The sequence below is a fragment of the Dipodomys merriami genome, unplaced genomic scaffold, assembly GCF_024711535.1.
Source record: "Dipodomys merriami isolate MVZ:Mamm:240054 unplaced genomic scaffold, mDipMer1.0.p SCAF_6, whole genome shotgun sequence".
Taxonomy (NCBI): domain Eukaryota; kingdom Metazoa; phylum Chordata; class Mammalia; order Rodentia; family Heteromyidae; genus Dipodomys; species Dipodomys merriami.
The window spans coordinates 26,165,380-26,185,063 of NW_027206179.1; the positions used below are offsets into that span (position 1 = coordinate 26,165,380).

At 33.8% G+C, this 19,684-nt stretch overlaps 1 protein-coding gene and 1 pseudogene across 2 annotated transcripts in view; one reads left to right on the forward strand and one right to left on the reverse strand.

Annotated features, from left to right (window-relative positions):
* Positions 1–19,684, reverse strand: part of Gpc5 (glypican 5) — a 1,051,553-nt gene that overhangs the window by 706,392 nt on the left and 325,477 nt on the right. For both annotated transcript variants that reach the window (XM_070002745.1, XM_070002746.1), the window contains exon 6: positions 17,368–17,488. In XM_070002745.1, the coding sequence (XP_069858846.1) occupies positions 17,368–17,488 (121 nt within the window). The remainder of the gene's footprint in view (positions 1–17,367; positions 17,489–19,684) is intronic.
* Positions 7,536–8,893, forward strand: LOC138814026 (prefoldin subunit 3 pseudogene; annotated as a pseudogene).

Genomic DNA, 19,684 nt, shown 5'->3' on the forward strand with positions numbered 1-19,684 from the left:
ATGTATTAAGTGGAAACACATAAATCTCTAGTCGTAGGACAGCAAAACGCTGTGGATAGACAACTTTACATGTTCTTTCTAATAGCAGAGAAAAACTGTTATCTCCATTTTTTATGTAGGGTTGAACTTGAGATGAGTTAGAATGTCTAGAAGTTAAACTTTAGGTCAAAATAATATCAAATTCTATCTATAAATATTCAAAAATAGAGATGTAACTGAAACAGTGAATCTAAATTTGGAGTTCATTAAAAATATTGTGCTTTAACTGAGGTTATATGTGTAGTGTTTAGTTATATATTCCATTAATTTTTTAATATTCTGTAACTTTTTAAAATTTATTTTTACAGCATTATTTACCTACTGTGTTCACCTTGAAATTGTTTGAAATCCCAGAGTCTCTACATGTTTATTTTGCATTAAACCTTGAAAATTACATAACCAACCCTAAGTAGATAATTTTCCTAAAATTCTGTAAAGGTTAAAGAAACAAAATCACAGTAAAGGCTAGTAGGACAAAGTTTATTGCTCTATACATCCTATTCTAATAGCCATTAAGTATTCTACATGAATGTGTATTTAGAAAATATTGAAATTTTTTCTAAAAGACACTTCCTTAAAAGTTCTTTCTACATCTTTATATATACATATATAAAGTTCTTTCTATATCTATCTATCAATCTATCAATGCATCTCTCTATAAAGTAAGTATAGATAAAACTCTGAGAGAGATAAAAACACCCTGTGATAAAATACTCATTCAATTTCTTGAAAAGAGTTATTGAGGAAACAAAAAGTTTAAAGGAAAAGCAGAAAAAATATACCATTATTGTGGTTACTGCTTCTAGGCAAACTATTAAAATGACAAGCAGATACAAATAGTTTCAGTTATATATACCAGCCACTTCAAACTAAATAAAGCAAAAAATCTCATATGAGATAACTATTTAATTCAAAGGAAAAGGAGTTTTAAAAAATCACACCTGTTTCTATCCTGGTGAAGTAAACAATTCCGCTAAAAGCTTATACTGCTAATTAAGATATTGGTAAAATATTCCAGGCACATGCACCCAATAATGAGACAACAATGAATTCATGTATCAATGTTCACTCTAACTTTTAAATCCTCCAAGAAAATAAAATTAAAATTGTCATTGATCGATTTTTCTATACTATATAAGACAACCCAACCCAAATTTGAAAAATACAGAAAGCATATTCTGTTTTAATATAAACACAGTTTTCTTCTTTTTAGAAGACATGAACATAGTCATAAGTAGATTTGTAAATTGCTACCCTTTTTGAGAGACATAATCTCCATAATTTAGTGTTAAAGTCAACTTTTTTCATTTTCTTCTTTTCTTTTTTATCTTTTTTCTTATATGGTTTGACCAGAGCCCTTCTGTTCTCTCTCAGGGTGCAAGTGCAATCTGCTCTCTGTTAACTGAGTCTCTCTATGCGTGCATGGATGAGTAGACAAGACCAGGAGACTCATATCTAATTAACTATCAAAAAGCCAGAAATGGAGCTGGGGCTCAAGTGATAGAGTGCCAGCCTTGAGCAAAAATATCATGAGACCTTCACTTCAAGCCCCAGTACCAGCACACACCCAGTTTTTTTTCTTTAAGCATACTATTAAAATATGACATCTACTAATAGATGACATGACATCAACTAACACCAGAAAAGCTAACATGTGGTTGAGTTCAATAGTGCATGCCAATAATCTCAACTACACAAAAGTCAGAGATTGGAGGACTGAAGTTTAAGACTGGCCCCAGCAAGATACTGAGATACTAGCTCAAAAAACAAGTTTGCTGTAATGGCAAATTCCTCCCTAACTACTGGGAAGGCCAAGCTAGAAGGACCATGGTCCAAGGCCAGCCCAAGCAGAGGCATAAGACCCTATCTGAAGGATCTGCTAAGCAAAAAGACTGGACTGTGATACAGCTGGCACATCGTTTGTCTAGCAAGTATGCTGCCCTGACCACTCAGCCCAGTCCAATTCTTTAACAGAATAGATTGTGAATATACATTTAAGCTTGTTTTCTTTTTTTCTTTTTTCATTTTTTATTTATTGTGAAAATACCATACAGAGGGGTTACAATTACATGGGCAAGTAATGAGTACATTTCTTATCAAGCATTGTTGCCTCCTCCTTTGTTTCCCTTCCCATCCCTTCTAAGCTTGTTTTCATACTTACAAAAAGCTAAGTTGCCCAGAGATCACTCCTTCGGACCTAATTATTAATTTTAATAGGGAGAGTATGTGCTTTAAAAACCTCAAGGATAAATCCTGAAATGCTTACATATTCTTTCCTGTTGAGAGATCTCCTTGAAAGGAAAGGATATTAGCAAGGAAGGAATCCATTGCTCCATTTTTCCCAAAACAGAAAAGTCTGCAATGTCCAGGCTAATTTTTGCATAGTGTTAGCTTTAATAGCCTGTTTGAGCAAATTTAAGTCTAGAGTATAAGAATGAAACAAATAATTCACTAGGTTTGGAAACACTGATAAAACTGGAGAAGACAAATAGTCCTTCTCAGATTAAAATTGGAACTAGAACTTTTCCAAAATGATCAATATTTTTCTAAGGATAAGTTGCTGCTGATAATTGTCATAAGCTTAAAAATGTCCTCATGATCTCATATTTGTCTTTTTCCATGTTTGTAAATATAATATATCCATATCTACAACAATTTCTTGATTAAATGTTAACATGGATGTTTTAACCTTTCAATAATATTAGGAAAGCGAAGTACTGATAATGAATTATATTTACAGGGAAATCTTATCTACTCCAATGAAATGTAAGAAATGACTCAAGAAATGACTATTGAAGTGACTTAATTATGCCACATGTTTTTCTGCTGATAATGTTGTAATTATAAACTAGTCAAAACAAAATAGAGTCTAAATGTTTAACACAAAAATGCAATATCATTTGTAGCTCATAATAGTTTTTCATATTTTTTCTGTTAGTAATATAATCTGTTTTTATAATTTGTTAAAGTAAATTACTCTTTGACTTAGAAATTTACGTCTATAATCCTTAACACTTTTGATCCAAATTGATCTCAGCAACATAAATATTGAAGAAGTAGTTCTTCTACAATGATTTCATAATATCTAAACTTTCTCATTTAATATATTTTAAGTGGCAAGTTTTTTTACATTTGCTCACAAAACAGCACACATAAGATATAATCATGGACAATAGGTAGCAAGTTTATGAATGTAGAGAAGAGTGTTATGACTTTGTATAGTATAGATTCTGTGTAAAGCCATCTTTAAACTGACAGAAACAACGCTGACATTATTATTTTAAAAATCTTCAAGAAAACGTTGGTCCTGTTTCAGCAATTGTGTGGACTCTTCCCACTTCCATCACAGAGTGAGGTTCAGTTTCCTGCTACTTGCCTTTGGTCTTCCCCGTATAACCTTGCTTTGGGCAGGAAGGTCTCTGAGATGATCCCACACCCTGAGCTTGGCACGCCTCTGGACCGCTGGATTGGCACTCTTTCCTCTGACTTCCACAAGAGCACTTGTGACATATTGTGACCTGAGGTGACTAACACACATAGACCACAGACCTAGAAGAAAGCTCATTTTCTTCAGTTGAACTATCTCTTGTGAAAAATGGAAACTGTATTTAAATTTATCAGAGGCATTATACATGATAGCTTTAACTCTCATTTGACAAATTCAGGAATGATTAGGATTATATTTGAAAATTTTGGACAAAGAAATCTTTTTTAAACAGTAGACAAAATCTATTCCTTCAATGAATTCATGTAGAAAAGTAACAAAATCCACTACTTACAGGCATTTTTGTCAACAGGGCACTGAAATTAATGTTTTAGTATGGCTAATGTGGTCTTGGATAATATAGGGAATTGTCCTGGTCAACCCTCCTCAATGAAAATATGAAACAGTAGTTATTAAAATAAAAATTAAGTATGAATAATGTGCATCAATATGTTTGATATGTTTCATTTTCTAATAATGGTAAATAGTCTATCCTGAAATCTAATAGGTACAAATAAGTATTTTTACACCCATAAGAATAAAGTGCTTGCTGGGTGCCAGTAGCTCATGCCTGTAATCCTAGCTACTTAGGAGGCTGAGATCTGAGGATCATGGTTCAAAGCCAGCCCAGGCAGGAAAGTCCGTGAGACTCTTATCTCCAATAAAACCACTAGAAAACCAGAAGTCGTGCCTTAGCTCAAGCGGTAGAGCGCTTGCCTTGAGCTCTTAAAGAGCGCAGGGACAGTGCCCAAACCCAGAGTTCAAGCCCCAGGACCAACCAAGAAAAGAAAACCACAACAACAAAAAGAATAAAGTGCTCAAGAACTAGTAAAATCCTTAAGAAGAATGTATGTATTTTCTAGAAACTATTTTCAATGGTAATGTGCTACTTTGACAAAAGTTTCAGAAAGATTTTCTTACTAAATTAAAATCCAATGTATACAATAGAAAGTTACTAGAATAAAGTAAAGATAATTTCTCTTCAGGCTTGGCTTTGTAATATCTAATAAATTAATATTAGACTTTTATAGTGAAAACTGACAAGCTCATTTGCTTTTACAACATTAAAGAAAAGAAGTATTAAGGGAAGTTAAATTAGATTCACCATCTGTTTAATGAATTTCAGAACTGGTTTGATAATACATTTCAAGATATAAAATTTCAAAACGATCCTTTTCTAAAATAGTAACTGACCTGCATTGAAGATATGCATGTGAATTCCTATGAAGCTTATCGCTTGTTTTATTTCTAATGAAACTGATCAATTTCCTTCATGTAAAAGACATAATAAATGCAAAACTCACCACAATTTGTAAGGTCAGGACAATGCTTATGTTAATGTTGTTATTCTACTTTTAATTGGTTTGCTTTTAATGAACCTTTCTTTGTACAATGTTTATTTCACTTCCACAAAATTCTGTGCTACAGAAACTTCCCACAGCCTTCTTCCTGACATAGCCTGCTTTCTAGGTGCATTCACTTCTGGAAACTCTGGAAGGCCATCTGGGTGAGTACTGCAAGAAGGTAAGCAATCTATCCAGAAGCTGCTGTGTTCTGAGGAAGTAATTCTTCAGAGTGCATTCATAAAATGACACTCAAGTGATTGGAGTACATTTTTGAGTCTGAAAAACATTATGCACTTGTAATACACCTGTAAAAAGCCGATATGGTGCCAGTCAGCAACTACAAACTGCAAAGGTGTGCTGCAAAAACATCATTTGAGGGATTATTTTTGCATGTCAAGTTGTGACATTTTTCCATAGAGAACTGTAATGTCCCAGAGAAATCTGAGATAAAATAAAGAGCAAATCTGGATTGATTGCTCTAAGGGCTATAAGGACTCTAAAAATCGAGATTTCAATTAAAAGAATAAGAAACCTGGGATTAGACCATGGGGAAGAACATATAAAAGAAACACAAAATCAGGTAGTACATTATAGATACATTAAAAACAAAAGCAAGAGATAAGATATACATTTTTCTAATTTGGGGAGGGAAACGGAAATAAAAAATGCTGAAACAAGGATACAGGTTGATCCATTGTAACAATGAGATATACAAGACACTATGTTGAAAAACTTTACAAATTCTGGGGTAGACGGAGGGAGGAGTTTGAGAGGTGGGGAGGGAAGGGATGGTAGAGGAAAAACAAAGGAGGGAATAACAATGCTGGATAGGAAATGTACTCATTATCTTACTCATGTAACTGTAACCCCTCTGTACAGTATCTTTACAATAAAAAATATATTCAAAAAATAAAAAGAAATTGCCTCATATACATTTGAGAATACTTGGTCAACTATTAAATTCTATTTAATTTTGATTGTGGTTTTATATATCAAATATTAGGATAAAGATACATAATCCGTATTAATAAAGCAAATTAATCTGTAAGAAAGAAAAGAAAAGAAAAAGAAAAAGCTAAGGGAAGATTTCTCAGGAGTGTATAGTTGGAGCAGAGAGATCAGCCAGAGTGGAAAATTAGCTAACTAAGTGAGATATGACTCAACATTATTAAAATCACACAGGATAAATAAAATTTATAGTCAGAAATGATAGCTTGACTATAATTAGTGATTGTAGAGTAATTTAAATACATAAGGAAAGTGAGTGTATTTATGGTTCCCACTCATTGTTCTTTATTTTCTTTTTTGTGAAAAAAAACCAAACAATACTTTGTAATGATCAATGTTTGGAAGTTCTGCAATAATTGTCCTGTGTGTGTGTGTGTGTGTGTGTGTGTGTGTGTGTGTGTGTGTGTGCATGTGCACGTGCTTGTTAACTCAGTAAGCCCAATCCGGAGTGATGAGTTCATTTATGAAAATAGTTGACTTGATAAATTCTACTCCCCATTAGCAGTTATTTTCTCCAAGATCTTGTCATTCAGATCTCGCAGAGTAAAAGTCTAATGTCTTGTCATTTCACATCTTATTTCTCTCTCTTTTATTAGACAATCCGTAAAATAAGTATTTTGTGACTTACTTTTAAATAATTTTTTCAATTTTTAATTTATGTTAATCATTTTTATTTCTACAGTTATTTTGATTCTTTTATTGATCCTTTGGGAGTTACTTAATATGATTTTTGTAAGGTATATTAAATAAGTAGGTTTCATTAGGTAGCCGATGAAGAGAATACCACACAATATTCAGGCAGGAAAAGAAGTTTATTTGCCGAACTTCTGCTCCCACCATACATGGTGGAGAGGCATGGCTGAAATGGGTGACAGAGTCTGGGCCAGGACTTACCTAGACCAGGGATGGGAAGAGGTGTGGTCAGATGGGGGAAAGATGTGGCCACACTGGATCCAGATGTGACCTCAGGACCTGAGACCCTCCTATGGTCAGATGGGAGGTGGGACCAGGGGTAACCCAGGATGTGACCTGGCAGAAGGGGGAGGTGACTGCTCCCTGTTACCTAGGTAACACAGATACTGGGTGGAAACTTAGCCAAGAGGTAGGGAGGTTTCTGTACAGGGCCTGCATGGCCTGGGCAGACCTTACAATTTTTGGGTTTCGGTTGTAGGGCCTGAACTCTGTCCCTCAGGTCAGCTCAAGGCTAGAGCTCTACCACTTAAGACGTGGTACCACTTCCGGCTTTTTCTGCTTATATGGTGCTCAGGAATCAAACCCAAGACCTCGTGCATGCAAGGCAATCACTCTACCACTGAGCCACCTTCCCAGCCCAGACCTTGCAATTTTAAGAAAGAAAACTGTTGTATCATTGTGATATCATTAGAGAGATATGAAATATTTTAGACATTTATCTATTTTGAACTCATATGAGTCTTAAAAATCTTATTTGCTTTTTCTAGTTTTATATTTATTGTTTCAGGTGTTTTTGAAATGTGCAGTGATCATTAACTGACCATTGGTAATAGGCCAAAGAAGCAACCTGAAAGTTAGTATTATGTGGATAGGCTACAACATATTCCAACATCAACTAATTAGAAAGTAAATTTCCTTTGTGGTAAGTGGAGGTACATAATATTAAGAAAGCCTTTCAGAGTCTATCCAGCGCTCGCTTTCTCAAGATGGCGGCTGCTAAGGAAGGTGCTGTCGTTGAAGAAGTGGCGTCGGGGACCGGGCGGCGGCTTCACTTGGGGATTCCTGAAGCAGTGTTTGTGGAAGATGTAGATTCCTTCATGAAACAGCCTGGCAATGAGACTGCAGATACAGTACTGAAGAAGCTGGATGAACAATATCAGAAGTATAAATTTATGGAACTCAATCTTGCTCAAAAGAAAAGGAGACTGAAAAGTCAGATTCCTGAAATTAAGCAGACTTTAGAAATTCTAAAATACATGCAGAAGAAAAAAGAATCCCCCGATTCAATGGAGACCAGATTTTTATTGGCAGATAACCTGTACTGCAAAGCTTCGGTTCCTCCTACTGATAAAGTGTGTCTGTGGTTGGGGGCTAATGTAATGCTTGAATATGACATTGATGAAGCTCAGGCATTGTTGGAAAAGAATTTATCTACTGCTACAAAGAATCTTGATTCTCTTGAGGAAGACCTTGACTTTCTTCGAGATCAGTTTACTATAACTGAAGTCAATATGGCCAGGGTTTATAATTGGGATGTAAAAAGAAGAAACAAAGATGATTCTACCAAGAGCAAAGCATAATGCTGACAACAAAAAATGTGATTCAGTTTTCCAAACATGTTTTAAATATATGTGTTTTTCCTTTAAAGGTTGACATTAGTATTATTTTTTAACAAGAATGATTAAAATTTAAGATAAACACCCATTTTATTTATTTATAAACAAAATATATTTCGAATAGTACAGAAAATTATTTCATACTTCCCAACAAAATTAATGCTGTTTTTTTATCTTTTTTTTTTTTTTTTTTTTGGTGTATCAAATGACAACTCAACTGAAATGGCCGGAACTGTGAAGTATGCTATGGAAGGCTGAATGCTGGGCACTAGCAGTTTACTTTTCTTTATTAATCGACGTTACTCTCATTTGATATGGTTAACTATTTTAGAGTTAGGAACTACAGTTTCATTATTTGTAAACTTGTTTTTCTTTGATACTTATAGGACATTATGTTGCTTTCTGTTGTGCTGTCAGTTGTATAAATGGGATTTCATGAGTTACCACCTAACCAATAACTACTATTGAGACAACACTTTTAACCCCACATAAGTGCGTAATGTCTTTTTGATGCCAATATAAGGGAGATCTTGGCCAATCGGAGATACTACACATTTGAAATGCATAGCTGATTCTGTATTTTTTACAAAACCATTCTCCAAAGCATCTTGAACAGGAATATTTGGATAAATGTAAATCTGAAATGGTTAAAAAGAATTGTGAGCTTTTTCATTCATAAATCTGCATAGGAATAAAAAAATTTCTGTGGAAAGTCATTTATACTATGGCAAAAGTATTAGATGATATCAATTCTGGTAAAAACACAAATGTGTTATTCTATCTCCATGTAATAAAAAGTATACTAGTACAATATTTTTGTACTTGTATTTCCTGTTATTAAAGCAATGATATTGAAACTGGAAAAAAAAAAAAAGAAAGCCTTTCATAAAGTAAAGGTCTATTTGTAAGTATAAGAATATTCTATGTGCATGTGAAAATGGATGGCCTGATATGTAGTCACATATTTTAAAAAATACTTCCTATACAATTAGAATTGTGAAGCATGGTTTTTTTTTGTGTGTGTGTGTGAGTTACTTCTTTCAATTGTCCTGATAGTTTAACTAGCATAAATAAGCCTGTATCACTTTTTCAGTCTTCTTTATTTCTGAATAATAATTCATATATGAATGTATCATATAGTATCTATTTGTAAGGTCTGCCAGGGGCCATGTAGGTGTAGGTCCTGTGAAGACACCTCCCTACCTCTCTCAGCAAAGTTTCCACCCAGTATCTGTGTTACCTAGGTAACTGGGAACAGTCACCTCTCCCTCCTGCCAGGTCACATCCTGGGCCACACCTGGTCCAGCCTCCCATCTGACCATAGGAGGGTCCCAGGCCCTGAGGTCTCATCTGGATCCAGTGTGGCCACATCTTTTCCCCCACCTGGCCACACCTCATCCTGTCCCTGGTCTAGATAAGTCCTGGCCTGGGGGTGGGTCTCCCCTTCTGGCCATGCCTCTCTACCAGGTACTGTAGAGGGCAGCAGTTCCATAAACAAACTTCTTTTCCTGCTTGAATATTGTATGGTGTTCTCTTCATTGGCTACCTAATGAAACCTACCTATTTAATATACTTGACATTATTCATTACCAGTAATTGAACATTTCAGTTACTTTCACACTTTGGATACTGTGAATAACTGTTAGGAATATTTATGTGCACTGTTCCCTGTAGATCTTGATTTTCTTTTCTCTTGGTGTGTCCACTGGGGTGGAATAGCTGTATCCAATCATTGGTCTATACTTAGGTTTTCCACAATCTATCACTGGTCAATTTTGTTTTCAGTTTTAATGAAAATAGGGTTGAGCTGTTCCAATGCATCTTGATCCTGTCACCCCTCCATCACTCTTTTCCGTCTCACCCACCCCATTTATCTCCTCAAGTCAGCATCACAAAATGGTACATTCCTACAAACTTAGGGATTTTAAGTGAGGTGACTATAGACATACAGTGATTACAAGAGCTAGATTTCAGACATTTGCCTTGTGATAACTCAAAACTCAGGCTCATTAACATATTGCTCTAGTGTGGCAAACATATTTTACAGAGACAAGAAAAGGTTTGGGATTGGTTGGGAGTTTATTGTTATTTTTAAGATTTTTTTAAACAAGGTTTTACTATATCAGATTGGCTTTTAACTCTCAATTGTTTTGCTTTACCCTCCTAAGTGCTGGGATTACAGGCATCCACAAACACACTTGTCTCTGTGCTTTAATAATTATTTGAATCAGAAAAGTAACAGGAAGGACCAGGGCAAGATGGACTAACCAAGAACACACACCTCATGACCTACTTCCTCCAGCCAGGCCATTCTTTCTACAGTTCCACCACTTCCCAATAGTCTCACTCACATTTTTCATCCACCATAGGACTAAAGCAGTTCTTAGGTAAGAGCCACACACAGCTAATACACAAGTTGTCATGTTGAAAATGAACTTTACAACTTTGGTGGGGGGGTGGGGAGGATTGGGTGGGGGGTGGGGGGAGGCTGGGAAGGGATGGGAAGGGTAAACGAAGGAGGAGGCTACAACGCTTGATAAGAAATGTACTCACTATCTTGCCTATGTAACTGTAACCCCTCTGTACAGTATTTTCACAATAAAAATAAAAAGAAATTTACTTCACTAATCTCTCAGGCATTTCTCAACTCAATAAAATTGACAACAAAAATTGACATAATATAATGACAAATAAGTATATTCATTTTTAAATAATTCCTCAAAGAATTTAAATACCATTTAAATTTATAAAAATAAGTCTGAATCAAGTAGATGCTGACTATAATTTGTGTCATTATTTTTAAAATAATCTATATTTGCACTATTTTTGATAGGAATACATAAAAGTTTATCCTATAAAATGCTATAGATTTTCCTAATTACCTAAGTAAAAAATATAAAATTTCTAATTTTTAAAGTTCTTTCAACTTTTACAAACAGGAAATGTAGCTTATAAATAGCCCAATTCATCATGGGTAATGACAGTAAGATTAGCATGGTCAGAAGGATATTAAGTCAAACTTTTATGCAACATTAAACAATTGCATACTCTTTAAATAATAAAAACAAATTACTGATGGACAACCCTAACTCCATTACTTTCAGATAGAATAGCCTTCGTTTTCAGTTGATTGTACACTAATTGAAATGGTCGTTTTATGCTGACAATTGATTTTTTTTTTTAAAGTAAAACAGCCAATAGTGAAGTCAGTGCATGCTACCAGGCAGACAGCAGGCTTCTATTGAATTTACTCAGACAAACTAATTGCTGAATTAGATGACCATTCAGAGTTATTGAGTGCATTTCAAGTACTTCTTAAGCAAAAGATAACAGAATGTGTTTTGATCACTGCTATTCCATTGCAAATTCAAAATGAACAAGTATCTGCCTTTCTGGAATATTAACACACATGTGGGGATATGGTGTTTAAGGAAAGGGAGAGGGGAAGAGGGGATATAAAGTCTTCCCTCAGTAAAGAAACAAGCAGAGGTGAGAAACATATTGTCAGGCACTCAACATAACATGGTTGAAAATTTTCCTACTGGCAATCTTGATCCATCAATTATGATGAATGAATTCTCTTACTGTTGTATTAGCAGTAGGGAGCTGGTTCTGAACTGTGTTTCATACTCAGTTAATGAAAAAGCTGGAATACTTTTCAGCATTCAGAAACTTTGAGATATCAACATCTTGAGAAACTTGTTGTTTACATATATGCAAATACTGCCCTTATAACTATTCATTGAGATTTAAATTAGACCTTATTTTTAGTCTGTCAGCATTCTATATTCGTCATGTTGATAGGGAACAGAGCAAAGAGAAAAAAAGAACAATTTATTTAACACAGTTGTTTCTTACATAAAAGGAGAGTCATTTTTCCTAAATATAATATATTGTGATTATTGTGCTATATATTATAAAATGTCTACTTGGTTTGTGGTTTTAAGTGATTGTTATAATTTATTATCTATAATTTAAAATTAAAATATATCTTATATTTAAGGATGTTTGTAAGAAAGTTTCATTCCCTATAAAATGAATATTTAGTAGATTGAATGAATATTTAGTTAAGATTGAGGAAATAAAATGTTTCTTTAATCTACTATTTCTAACAAAATGCTTATTGGTTTTTCAGTAAAAAAAAAAAACCATAGAGAGCTATGTGCTATTTATGTTTTGCATTTCACCTGGGGAATGTAAATTAATTTCTAAGCAGCAAGACATTATCATTCACAACTAGGATTTTCATTGCTGACACAGTTTTCTTTGAAAAATGATAGATGCTATTTAATGGATAAAGATAAATTGCTGGATACTTACTGCATTTTTAGCTATCAGCTTTGCTCTAAAAAATATAGTCAATATGAATGTTTCAATATAGTGTATTGGGAAAACAAATCTGAATTAAAAAGTTTTGTACAGGTCCTCAGTCAGATGTACTAAAAGAATGAAGCTCAGTTTTGTTCTATTTGATCTAAGATTAAATCTATCTGATGCAAACAACAAAGAATGTTCCTATTACACTTTAATGAACTTGCTTACTAGCCAGAGTCTCCAACAGATTTATCGCTGGAGAGCTTCAAGGATCCAGGCATTGTCCCCTTCAAAAATAGTGGTGTGAAACAAAGGACAAAGGGTGAACCAATGCAACAGAGATACTCACTAGACACTATGTTGAAAATGTACTTTACAATTTGGGGTAGCGGTGGGAGATAATGAGGGAGGGAGTAACACTGTTTGACAAAAAATGTGCTCATTACCTTACTTAGGTAACTCGATAATCCCTCTGGATATCACTTTTACAATAAAATTAAATTAAACACACACACAAAAAAGAATAGACTTTGGGATGTAGAAAATTCTAGAAAGTGGCTCTGGGAGAGCTTTGAAAGTCACAGCAGGCAGGATGTGTGTAAACCCCCCTCTTCCTCCAAGACCGCAAACCAGGAAGTATCTTCAAGGGCTTGAAATATACCATGAGATACACTATGATCTATAGTCTCTGTCAGATCTGCTCAGCAATGATTTTCAGTGGCAGAGCACAAACAGAGCTTGCACTAGATGATAAAATAAAGTTGTGGGTCCTATGATCTCCTTTAGGAGGCTCTTGGAATATTTAACAAATTATATTCTAACTAAAATGTCTATGTTTTGGCCAACCTTGAAAGGGTAACTTCTACTTTGAGCTCCAAAATCCCATAATTTTGTTATAACCCCAAGCTCTCCTGGTTATTTGGGTAATTTCACATGTATTTGCTTCATGTCAAAATTGGTATGATTTTTCAAAGGTATTGGTCAATATTTATTAAAATACTTAAAGTTATTAGTGACTTCTCTTAGAGTTTCAATATTGAGAATATTCAAGGAAAAAAAGCTGCACAAAAGATTTCTGTCTATAGCTATTCTTAGTAACATTTTTAATATCCAGCTTTAGGCCACAAATTTAGGTATATACAAAACTTCAACATGTAGAATATATGCAGGCACTAACAACCATTTGACAGACTACATAATTTCATTAATAAATATTCATTATGTGCTGTTGAGTGAGTAGGTCAAGTTAGGAATCCAAACTTGTCATTTGTCCTCAATTGCATTTTATAAAATTATTGACGTACTGGTGCCTTTATATTGCACTTAGTACAAAAAATAGCAGGTTTATTTCATAAACCTGTTGCTGTTTATACATGATATAATATTCTGTTAAATTTCTATAATAATAAACTGCTATTTCTTACAATGGGCAATGATTATTTTGCCATTAAGAAAACAATCTAAATATCTTGTCTGTCCTAGTAGAGACTTCTAAGTGTCTATACATACCAAATAAAATTAATTAAATGTTTCCTGCATGCATAGATTTTTTTTCATAATTCACATTTTTATATGATCCTGCTGTATCCTGTTATGATATGAATCTGCCCTGTGGGAAGTGATCTTTTACAGTATCATGGTGTAAACATTCCATGGATGCCAATACTTCTAGACACACAACCCCAGGTCTATGGGTTCCATAATGGCTGAGAATTTCTCTTGAGGGTTTACAAGGAATTAAGAATAGAGCAGAATCACAGCAGAAGCACTGATTTCCATGTAGAAACCTTTCTGTTTTGCTTCTCTTCTAGGCTTTCTGCTTTTACTTAGGGACTATTATCTCCACAAACCTGATAATCATCTTTGTTCTCTGTCTTATCTCGATTTCCAACTCACCAACCACTCCTGGCAACTCCACTTGAAATTTATATCCATTTCTCATAGTATCCACTACGATTATTTTATTCCCAATTACCATGGTTTCTACCACACCTTTTCCTCCTTAGGGTCTACTTTCCACAATGAAGCTAAATTTATTGTAGGAAAATACCCCCCATCTTTCATCTTTAACTACTTTTCTTTTGTGCTTAGTATTACACATAATGCTTCACTGGTGCCTGCTGCATTTCCTCAAACATGCCTTAGCTGGGTTCCCTTCTTCAGTTATTCAGTCATAGCCATTTTGCTTTCTTTTGCCTGAGTGTCTCCTGCCACCAGCCTTTTCTACCTGTAATTTCCTTTGTCCCAAACACACTTCTCACAGATTTTCCTAAAGCCAGTTTCAATTCTTTATTCAATATCAATCCAAGCATCCCATTTTGAGTGGTGTCCACTATCAAACATTTCAAAGTACTTTGGTCTCTCATACTGTTTTGATTACTTTGTAACTTATGCTAGTTAATTAGCTATATATTCACTTGTTTTTCTTAGCATGAAAATCACAAAATCCTATGAAACCCGAGTGTATCTGTTTCTTTCATACAATACAGAACTAGCCATATATTAATTTAATAAATACATATTGTATATTGTTAATCAAGTAATTACTAAGATACCTAAAATGTTGTATTTTCAAAGTAAAATCTTTACACACTTGTTTAGTGATTCATTGCAGAAATTATAGGTTAGAAGATAAAGTCAGGTCAACAGCAGTTAGAGAAGGCAGGGGTTTGGGACTAAGATGTAAAGGCAAATTTTGCTCATATGTTTTTGCTACATATATACTTGTATATGTACTAAAACGACAAGGGAATCATTTCTTTATCTCTATTATGAAAGGCAACATATTTTTATAGTACACATTAAGCAATACACTCACAACATTACAACAATGAAAATAAATTTTGTCCAAACACTAAGTAACCATTTAAATCTGTATTACATTATGTCCCTACATTAACAATCTCCTTGCTTTCCCTCTATTCAGAAAGCAATAAATTCTCACTAACAAAAGACAGCTTCTTGAACCTTTTCAGAGCTGACACTATGAAAACACTGTTAACTGCCAGTGATATTGCCTGGCACACCAGCCACACTTGCGAGAGCACATGCACACACTTTGCCAGCCCTGAGAAGTCTGGAAAGATCTAAACTTTCCTTCATCTCCAGGAGAGTCATTTTATGAAAGAGTATATTCTAAAGCATTAAAGGTTAATATTTTTGTGACACCTGTTCAAGATATGACTTTCTGTGAACCTCTGCACCAATCTAATTTTCAATCACTGTATCCCAGTAGGCTTTAAAAAGCTAGACCTCAAAGGAGGAATTGTATTTGATATTCTCTTGTAACCCTGTGATAAAACTTAAGCATGAATAATTGGAGATCTGCACACTCTTATAAAGATGAAAGAATGGAACTCAATCTAACACAGGAGCTAAAAAGACAAGTAGGATTACATTTCTCTGCCATCTTAAAAAAAGGCTGACTTTAAAACCTATCAGAGGAGAGTGCTAGCAGTTGAGGCTGATTGGGCAACAAATCAGGGATCCCTTCAGCAAAGACTTCTATAAACCTCTCAGTTTTGGATATGTACGTATTCCTAGTGGATGTGTTCTTATATATTGCACTTTCCTTTAGCTAGCTGGTGCGGCCTCACTACATATAACAAATATTTCATTGTTTTTGTCATATATATATACATGATATGTATAAATGTATTCATATATGTGACCAAATTGGGTTTAGACAACACTTCTGATACAACTATATTGCAGTCAAATTCCTGTATGTTTCCCATAAAAGAGTGTGATATAGATGGATTCATGTGTCATTGCAGTTATTTATACCTTCCTACAATAAAAATGTTTTGGAAAAACTGAGATATATATATATTGAGTTTCATAGTTTTTTTCCTGCAACATCTTGAGTACTCCACAGAATTTTAACAAACTTTGGAAGCAACTAAGATTGTACTGGGTCTCAGCAAAATGTCATTGGGTATTGTTGATGCTTAGTTTTGTTGTCAGCTGTGCACTGTGGGTTAAAACTACCCATAAATCATATCATGACTATGTTTTCTCAACACATGAAATTGAAGAGGTAAAGGAGCCATCATTATCTTCTAGAAAAAAATCATACAGACACAATGTCTTTCTTACATATGTTTTGCTTGTGATATATTTCCTATTTTCTCATGAAAATAGAATCCTAAGAATTGTCTCTACTCAAAAACAAAATTCAAAGAAAAACCACTGCAAACAGGTTAATGACTATGGGCTATTTTACGGGCAACAAAAAATTCAACACTGTTTAAATTTATTTCTGACATAAAATACTGTGTATCTATTTTCTTTACAAAATCTTATTTAAAATGGTAATATATGCACACATAAATTGTTTTACAATGACTAACATAGAAAAAAATATTCTTACTCAGAAATACCTGCGAATGTAGAATGGAGGTGGTAGAGTATTTGCAGCATGTAATATATTTGGTTCCCATTAATAGACTATTTCAATGAAATGATTTTTGATGGCAAGTTTTTTTGTGAGCATAGTCAAAGCTTTCTAGCAGGGGTGACTTACCTTGAATATAATTCTGGCAGCTTTTGTACTCTGATATATTTTCTTTGATGGTCACAATAATCCTTACATATTAATTATTGAGGATAAAATATATTATGAAGTTGCCATTATTGAAGTGATGAAGCCATATCTTGTAATGCCCAATTATAGATTGCCCATGCAATAAAATGTTATTGCTCATTGACTTTATAAAACAACCACTCAAAAATGATACAAATTATTCTAAAACTCAATATGATGTAGGGTTATTAGACACTGTTATTTAAATAATCAAATATAATAGAAAATAACCACTTATAATTTGCCCTCCAGTATATTAATAAATAGAAGATCAGAACATACCTGAATTACATGTCTCAGCTTGTCAATTATCTGATTTATCACAGGATCTGTTCCTTTAACTTTGACTTCAGGATTTCCAGACTGGGCTTTCATTCCACCTCCAACCACACGCTGATTATAGCTAACAAAGTGACAAGTGAAAGATACATGACTTAGTTAACTTGTCAATGTACACAGTATTCACCACTACTTGAACTAATTTTAGTTCACAATACACTCTTGGAAAAGTATAACATTGTTTTTTTCTCTCTTTGGAACATGAAGGTAATATAAGTGTAAAGTTTTCCTAGGAAAAATACTTGTAAAAAATACAAACATTCTGAAAGTAATATTTTCCTCTTCAATGACTTGATAAAATATCGTTTATTAAAGCTATACTATACCATATATTTGAAAGTGTTAATAAGAATTTGATTTGGTTACCATTTCTTTCTCAATGGCATGTCTGCAGTCACATTATTGGGGTCAGTTTGATCTATTGTATGCTGCATACTGTATTTAGATATGTATGATTAATATTATAACACACACATATATATATACACACACATATATATGCCCAACTCAAATATCATTATACTTATACTCTAAATCTGCAAAAGCTATTCTAAGTAGAACCAAACAAAATTTTCTCAATTAATTTGTATGTTAAAGGGCAGTTTTATAGGTAGTGAAAGCCATTTGAAATTTCACTATTTTCTCCAAGTGATAGTCATGCAATGTCAACTTAACATTTGCTCATCTTCAAAAAGTTGCATTAAATTTGTACCTTTTTTGGGGGGGGGGAGGGTCCGGTCATGGGGCCTGAACTCTGGGTCTGGGCGCTGTCCCTCAGCTTTCAGCTCAAGGCTAGCTCTCTACCACTTGAGCAACAGCGCCACTTCCGGCTTTTCTCCTTTTGCTTATGTGGTGCTGAGGAATTGAACCCAGGGCCTCATGCATGCAAGGCAAGCACTCTACCACTGAGCCACCTTCCCAGCCCAAAATTTCTACCTTCTTTACTGTTCCATACTAATTGATTAAAATTATAAGATAGCACAAATTACATTATTCATCTATCTATGCATTCATTAAATTTCAATATATTTTAAACACATCTAACTGATACTAGCCATATAAACACTCTTGCTTTCTGGACAGCACAGTGTAACATAAAGTCAAATGAACATTTACAATGTAAGGCTATGAGAGTGACTGAAAGACATTGTATTTGCTTAATGTTTGGTCAAGGACAACACAGCTAGTAGATAGGCCAAATGTGAAGAGTTCCATTTGAATTTGGAAAAAACATATAAAAGAGAAGTTAAAGTTGAAGTAGCCCTGGGACATTTAAGGTAAGACTAGTTTTGAAAAATTAGTGGATATGTGAGTTGATGAAATCCCTTATTGAAAGTTATGCCATAGGTAAATATACTTTATGACTCCATTTATCTAACAGTGTTGACCAAAGAGCAAGCACAAGAATGTTCAGAGTTGTATCATTCACAACAGTCCCCAGCCAGAGTACAAAAGTCTTAAGCATCATCATGGGAACTGAATATTTACTTAATAAAAAGTTTTACTTAATAAAAAAATAAACTACTGTAAAGTAATGTGAATGGATGAATACATACAATCAAAAAAACATGACACATCCTATAGGTTAACATAAAGGAAGATACAGAATATATTCCACAATTCATTTCTTAAAATTTGAAAAGCTAATTAATGAATCATGTCACAAAATACTGTAACACCTTTAGAGAGAATATGTAGAGAAAAGAAATACATGATCCTTTTTGAATGGGGTCTTGGTTAAACAACAATGTATGATTTCCTCAAGTAGCACTGAGCTCATATTTAACATTTGCATGTGTTATCACGTGTATTTTCAACTTAAATAAATATTTACATTCAAAACTCCCTGTGCTATTTTCCTTAACATTTATTTGTAGCAGACAATTTTTTAAACACACATAAATAAAAGCCCGCTTATGCATTTTAACATTAGAAAACAGGGTTCTGTCATCACTGAGTAATTCAGAACCCTAATTTCATATAAAAACCTAACATTTAAATACTTTAATATTCATGCAAATGTATGGCTTCTAAATTAAATTTATTCTACCAATTTTTGCATTTTTCTCATTATGAAAATTTAATACCTCCTTAATTATTCTCTTTCCTCCTAAATGCATGTGTAATAAAAAAATTTCAATGACTTCTATAGAGGCTTCTTGACTTAAATAATTGTTCACATTTTAATGACAGAGAGAGAGAGAAAAGAGAACAAAACACACAAAAGGGAGACAGGTAAATTTTTGTTTGGAGACAAATA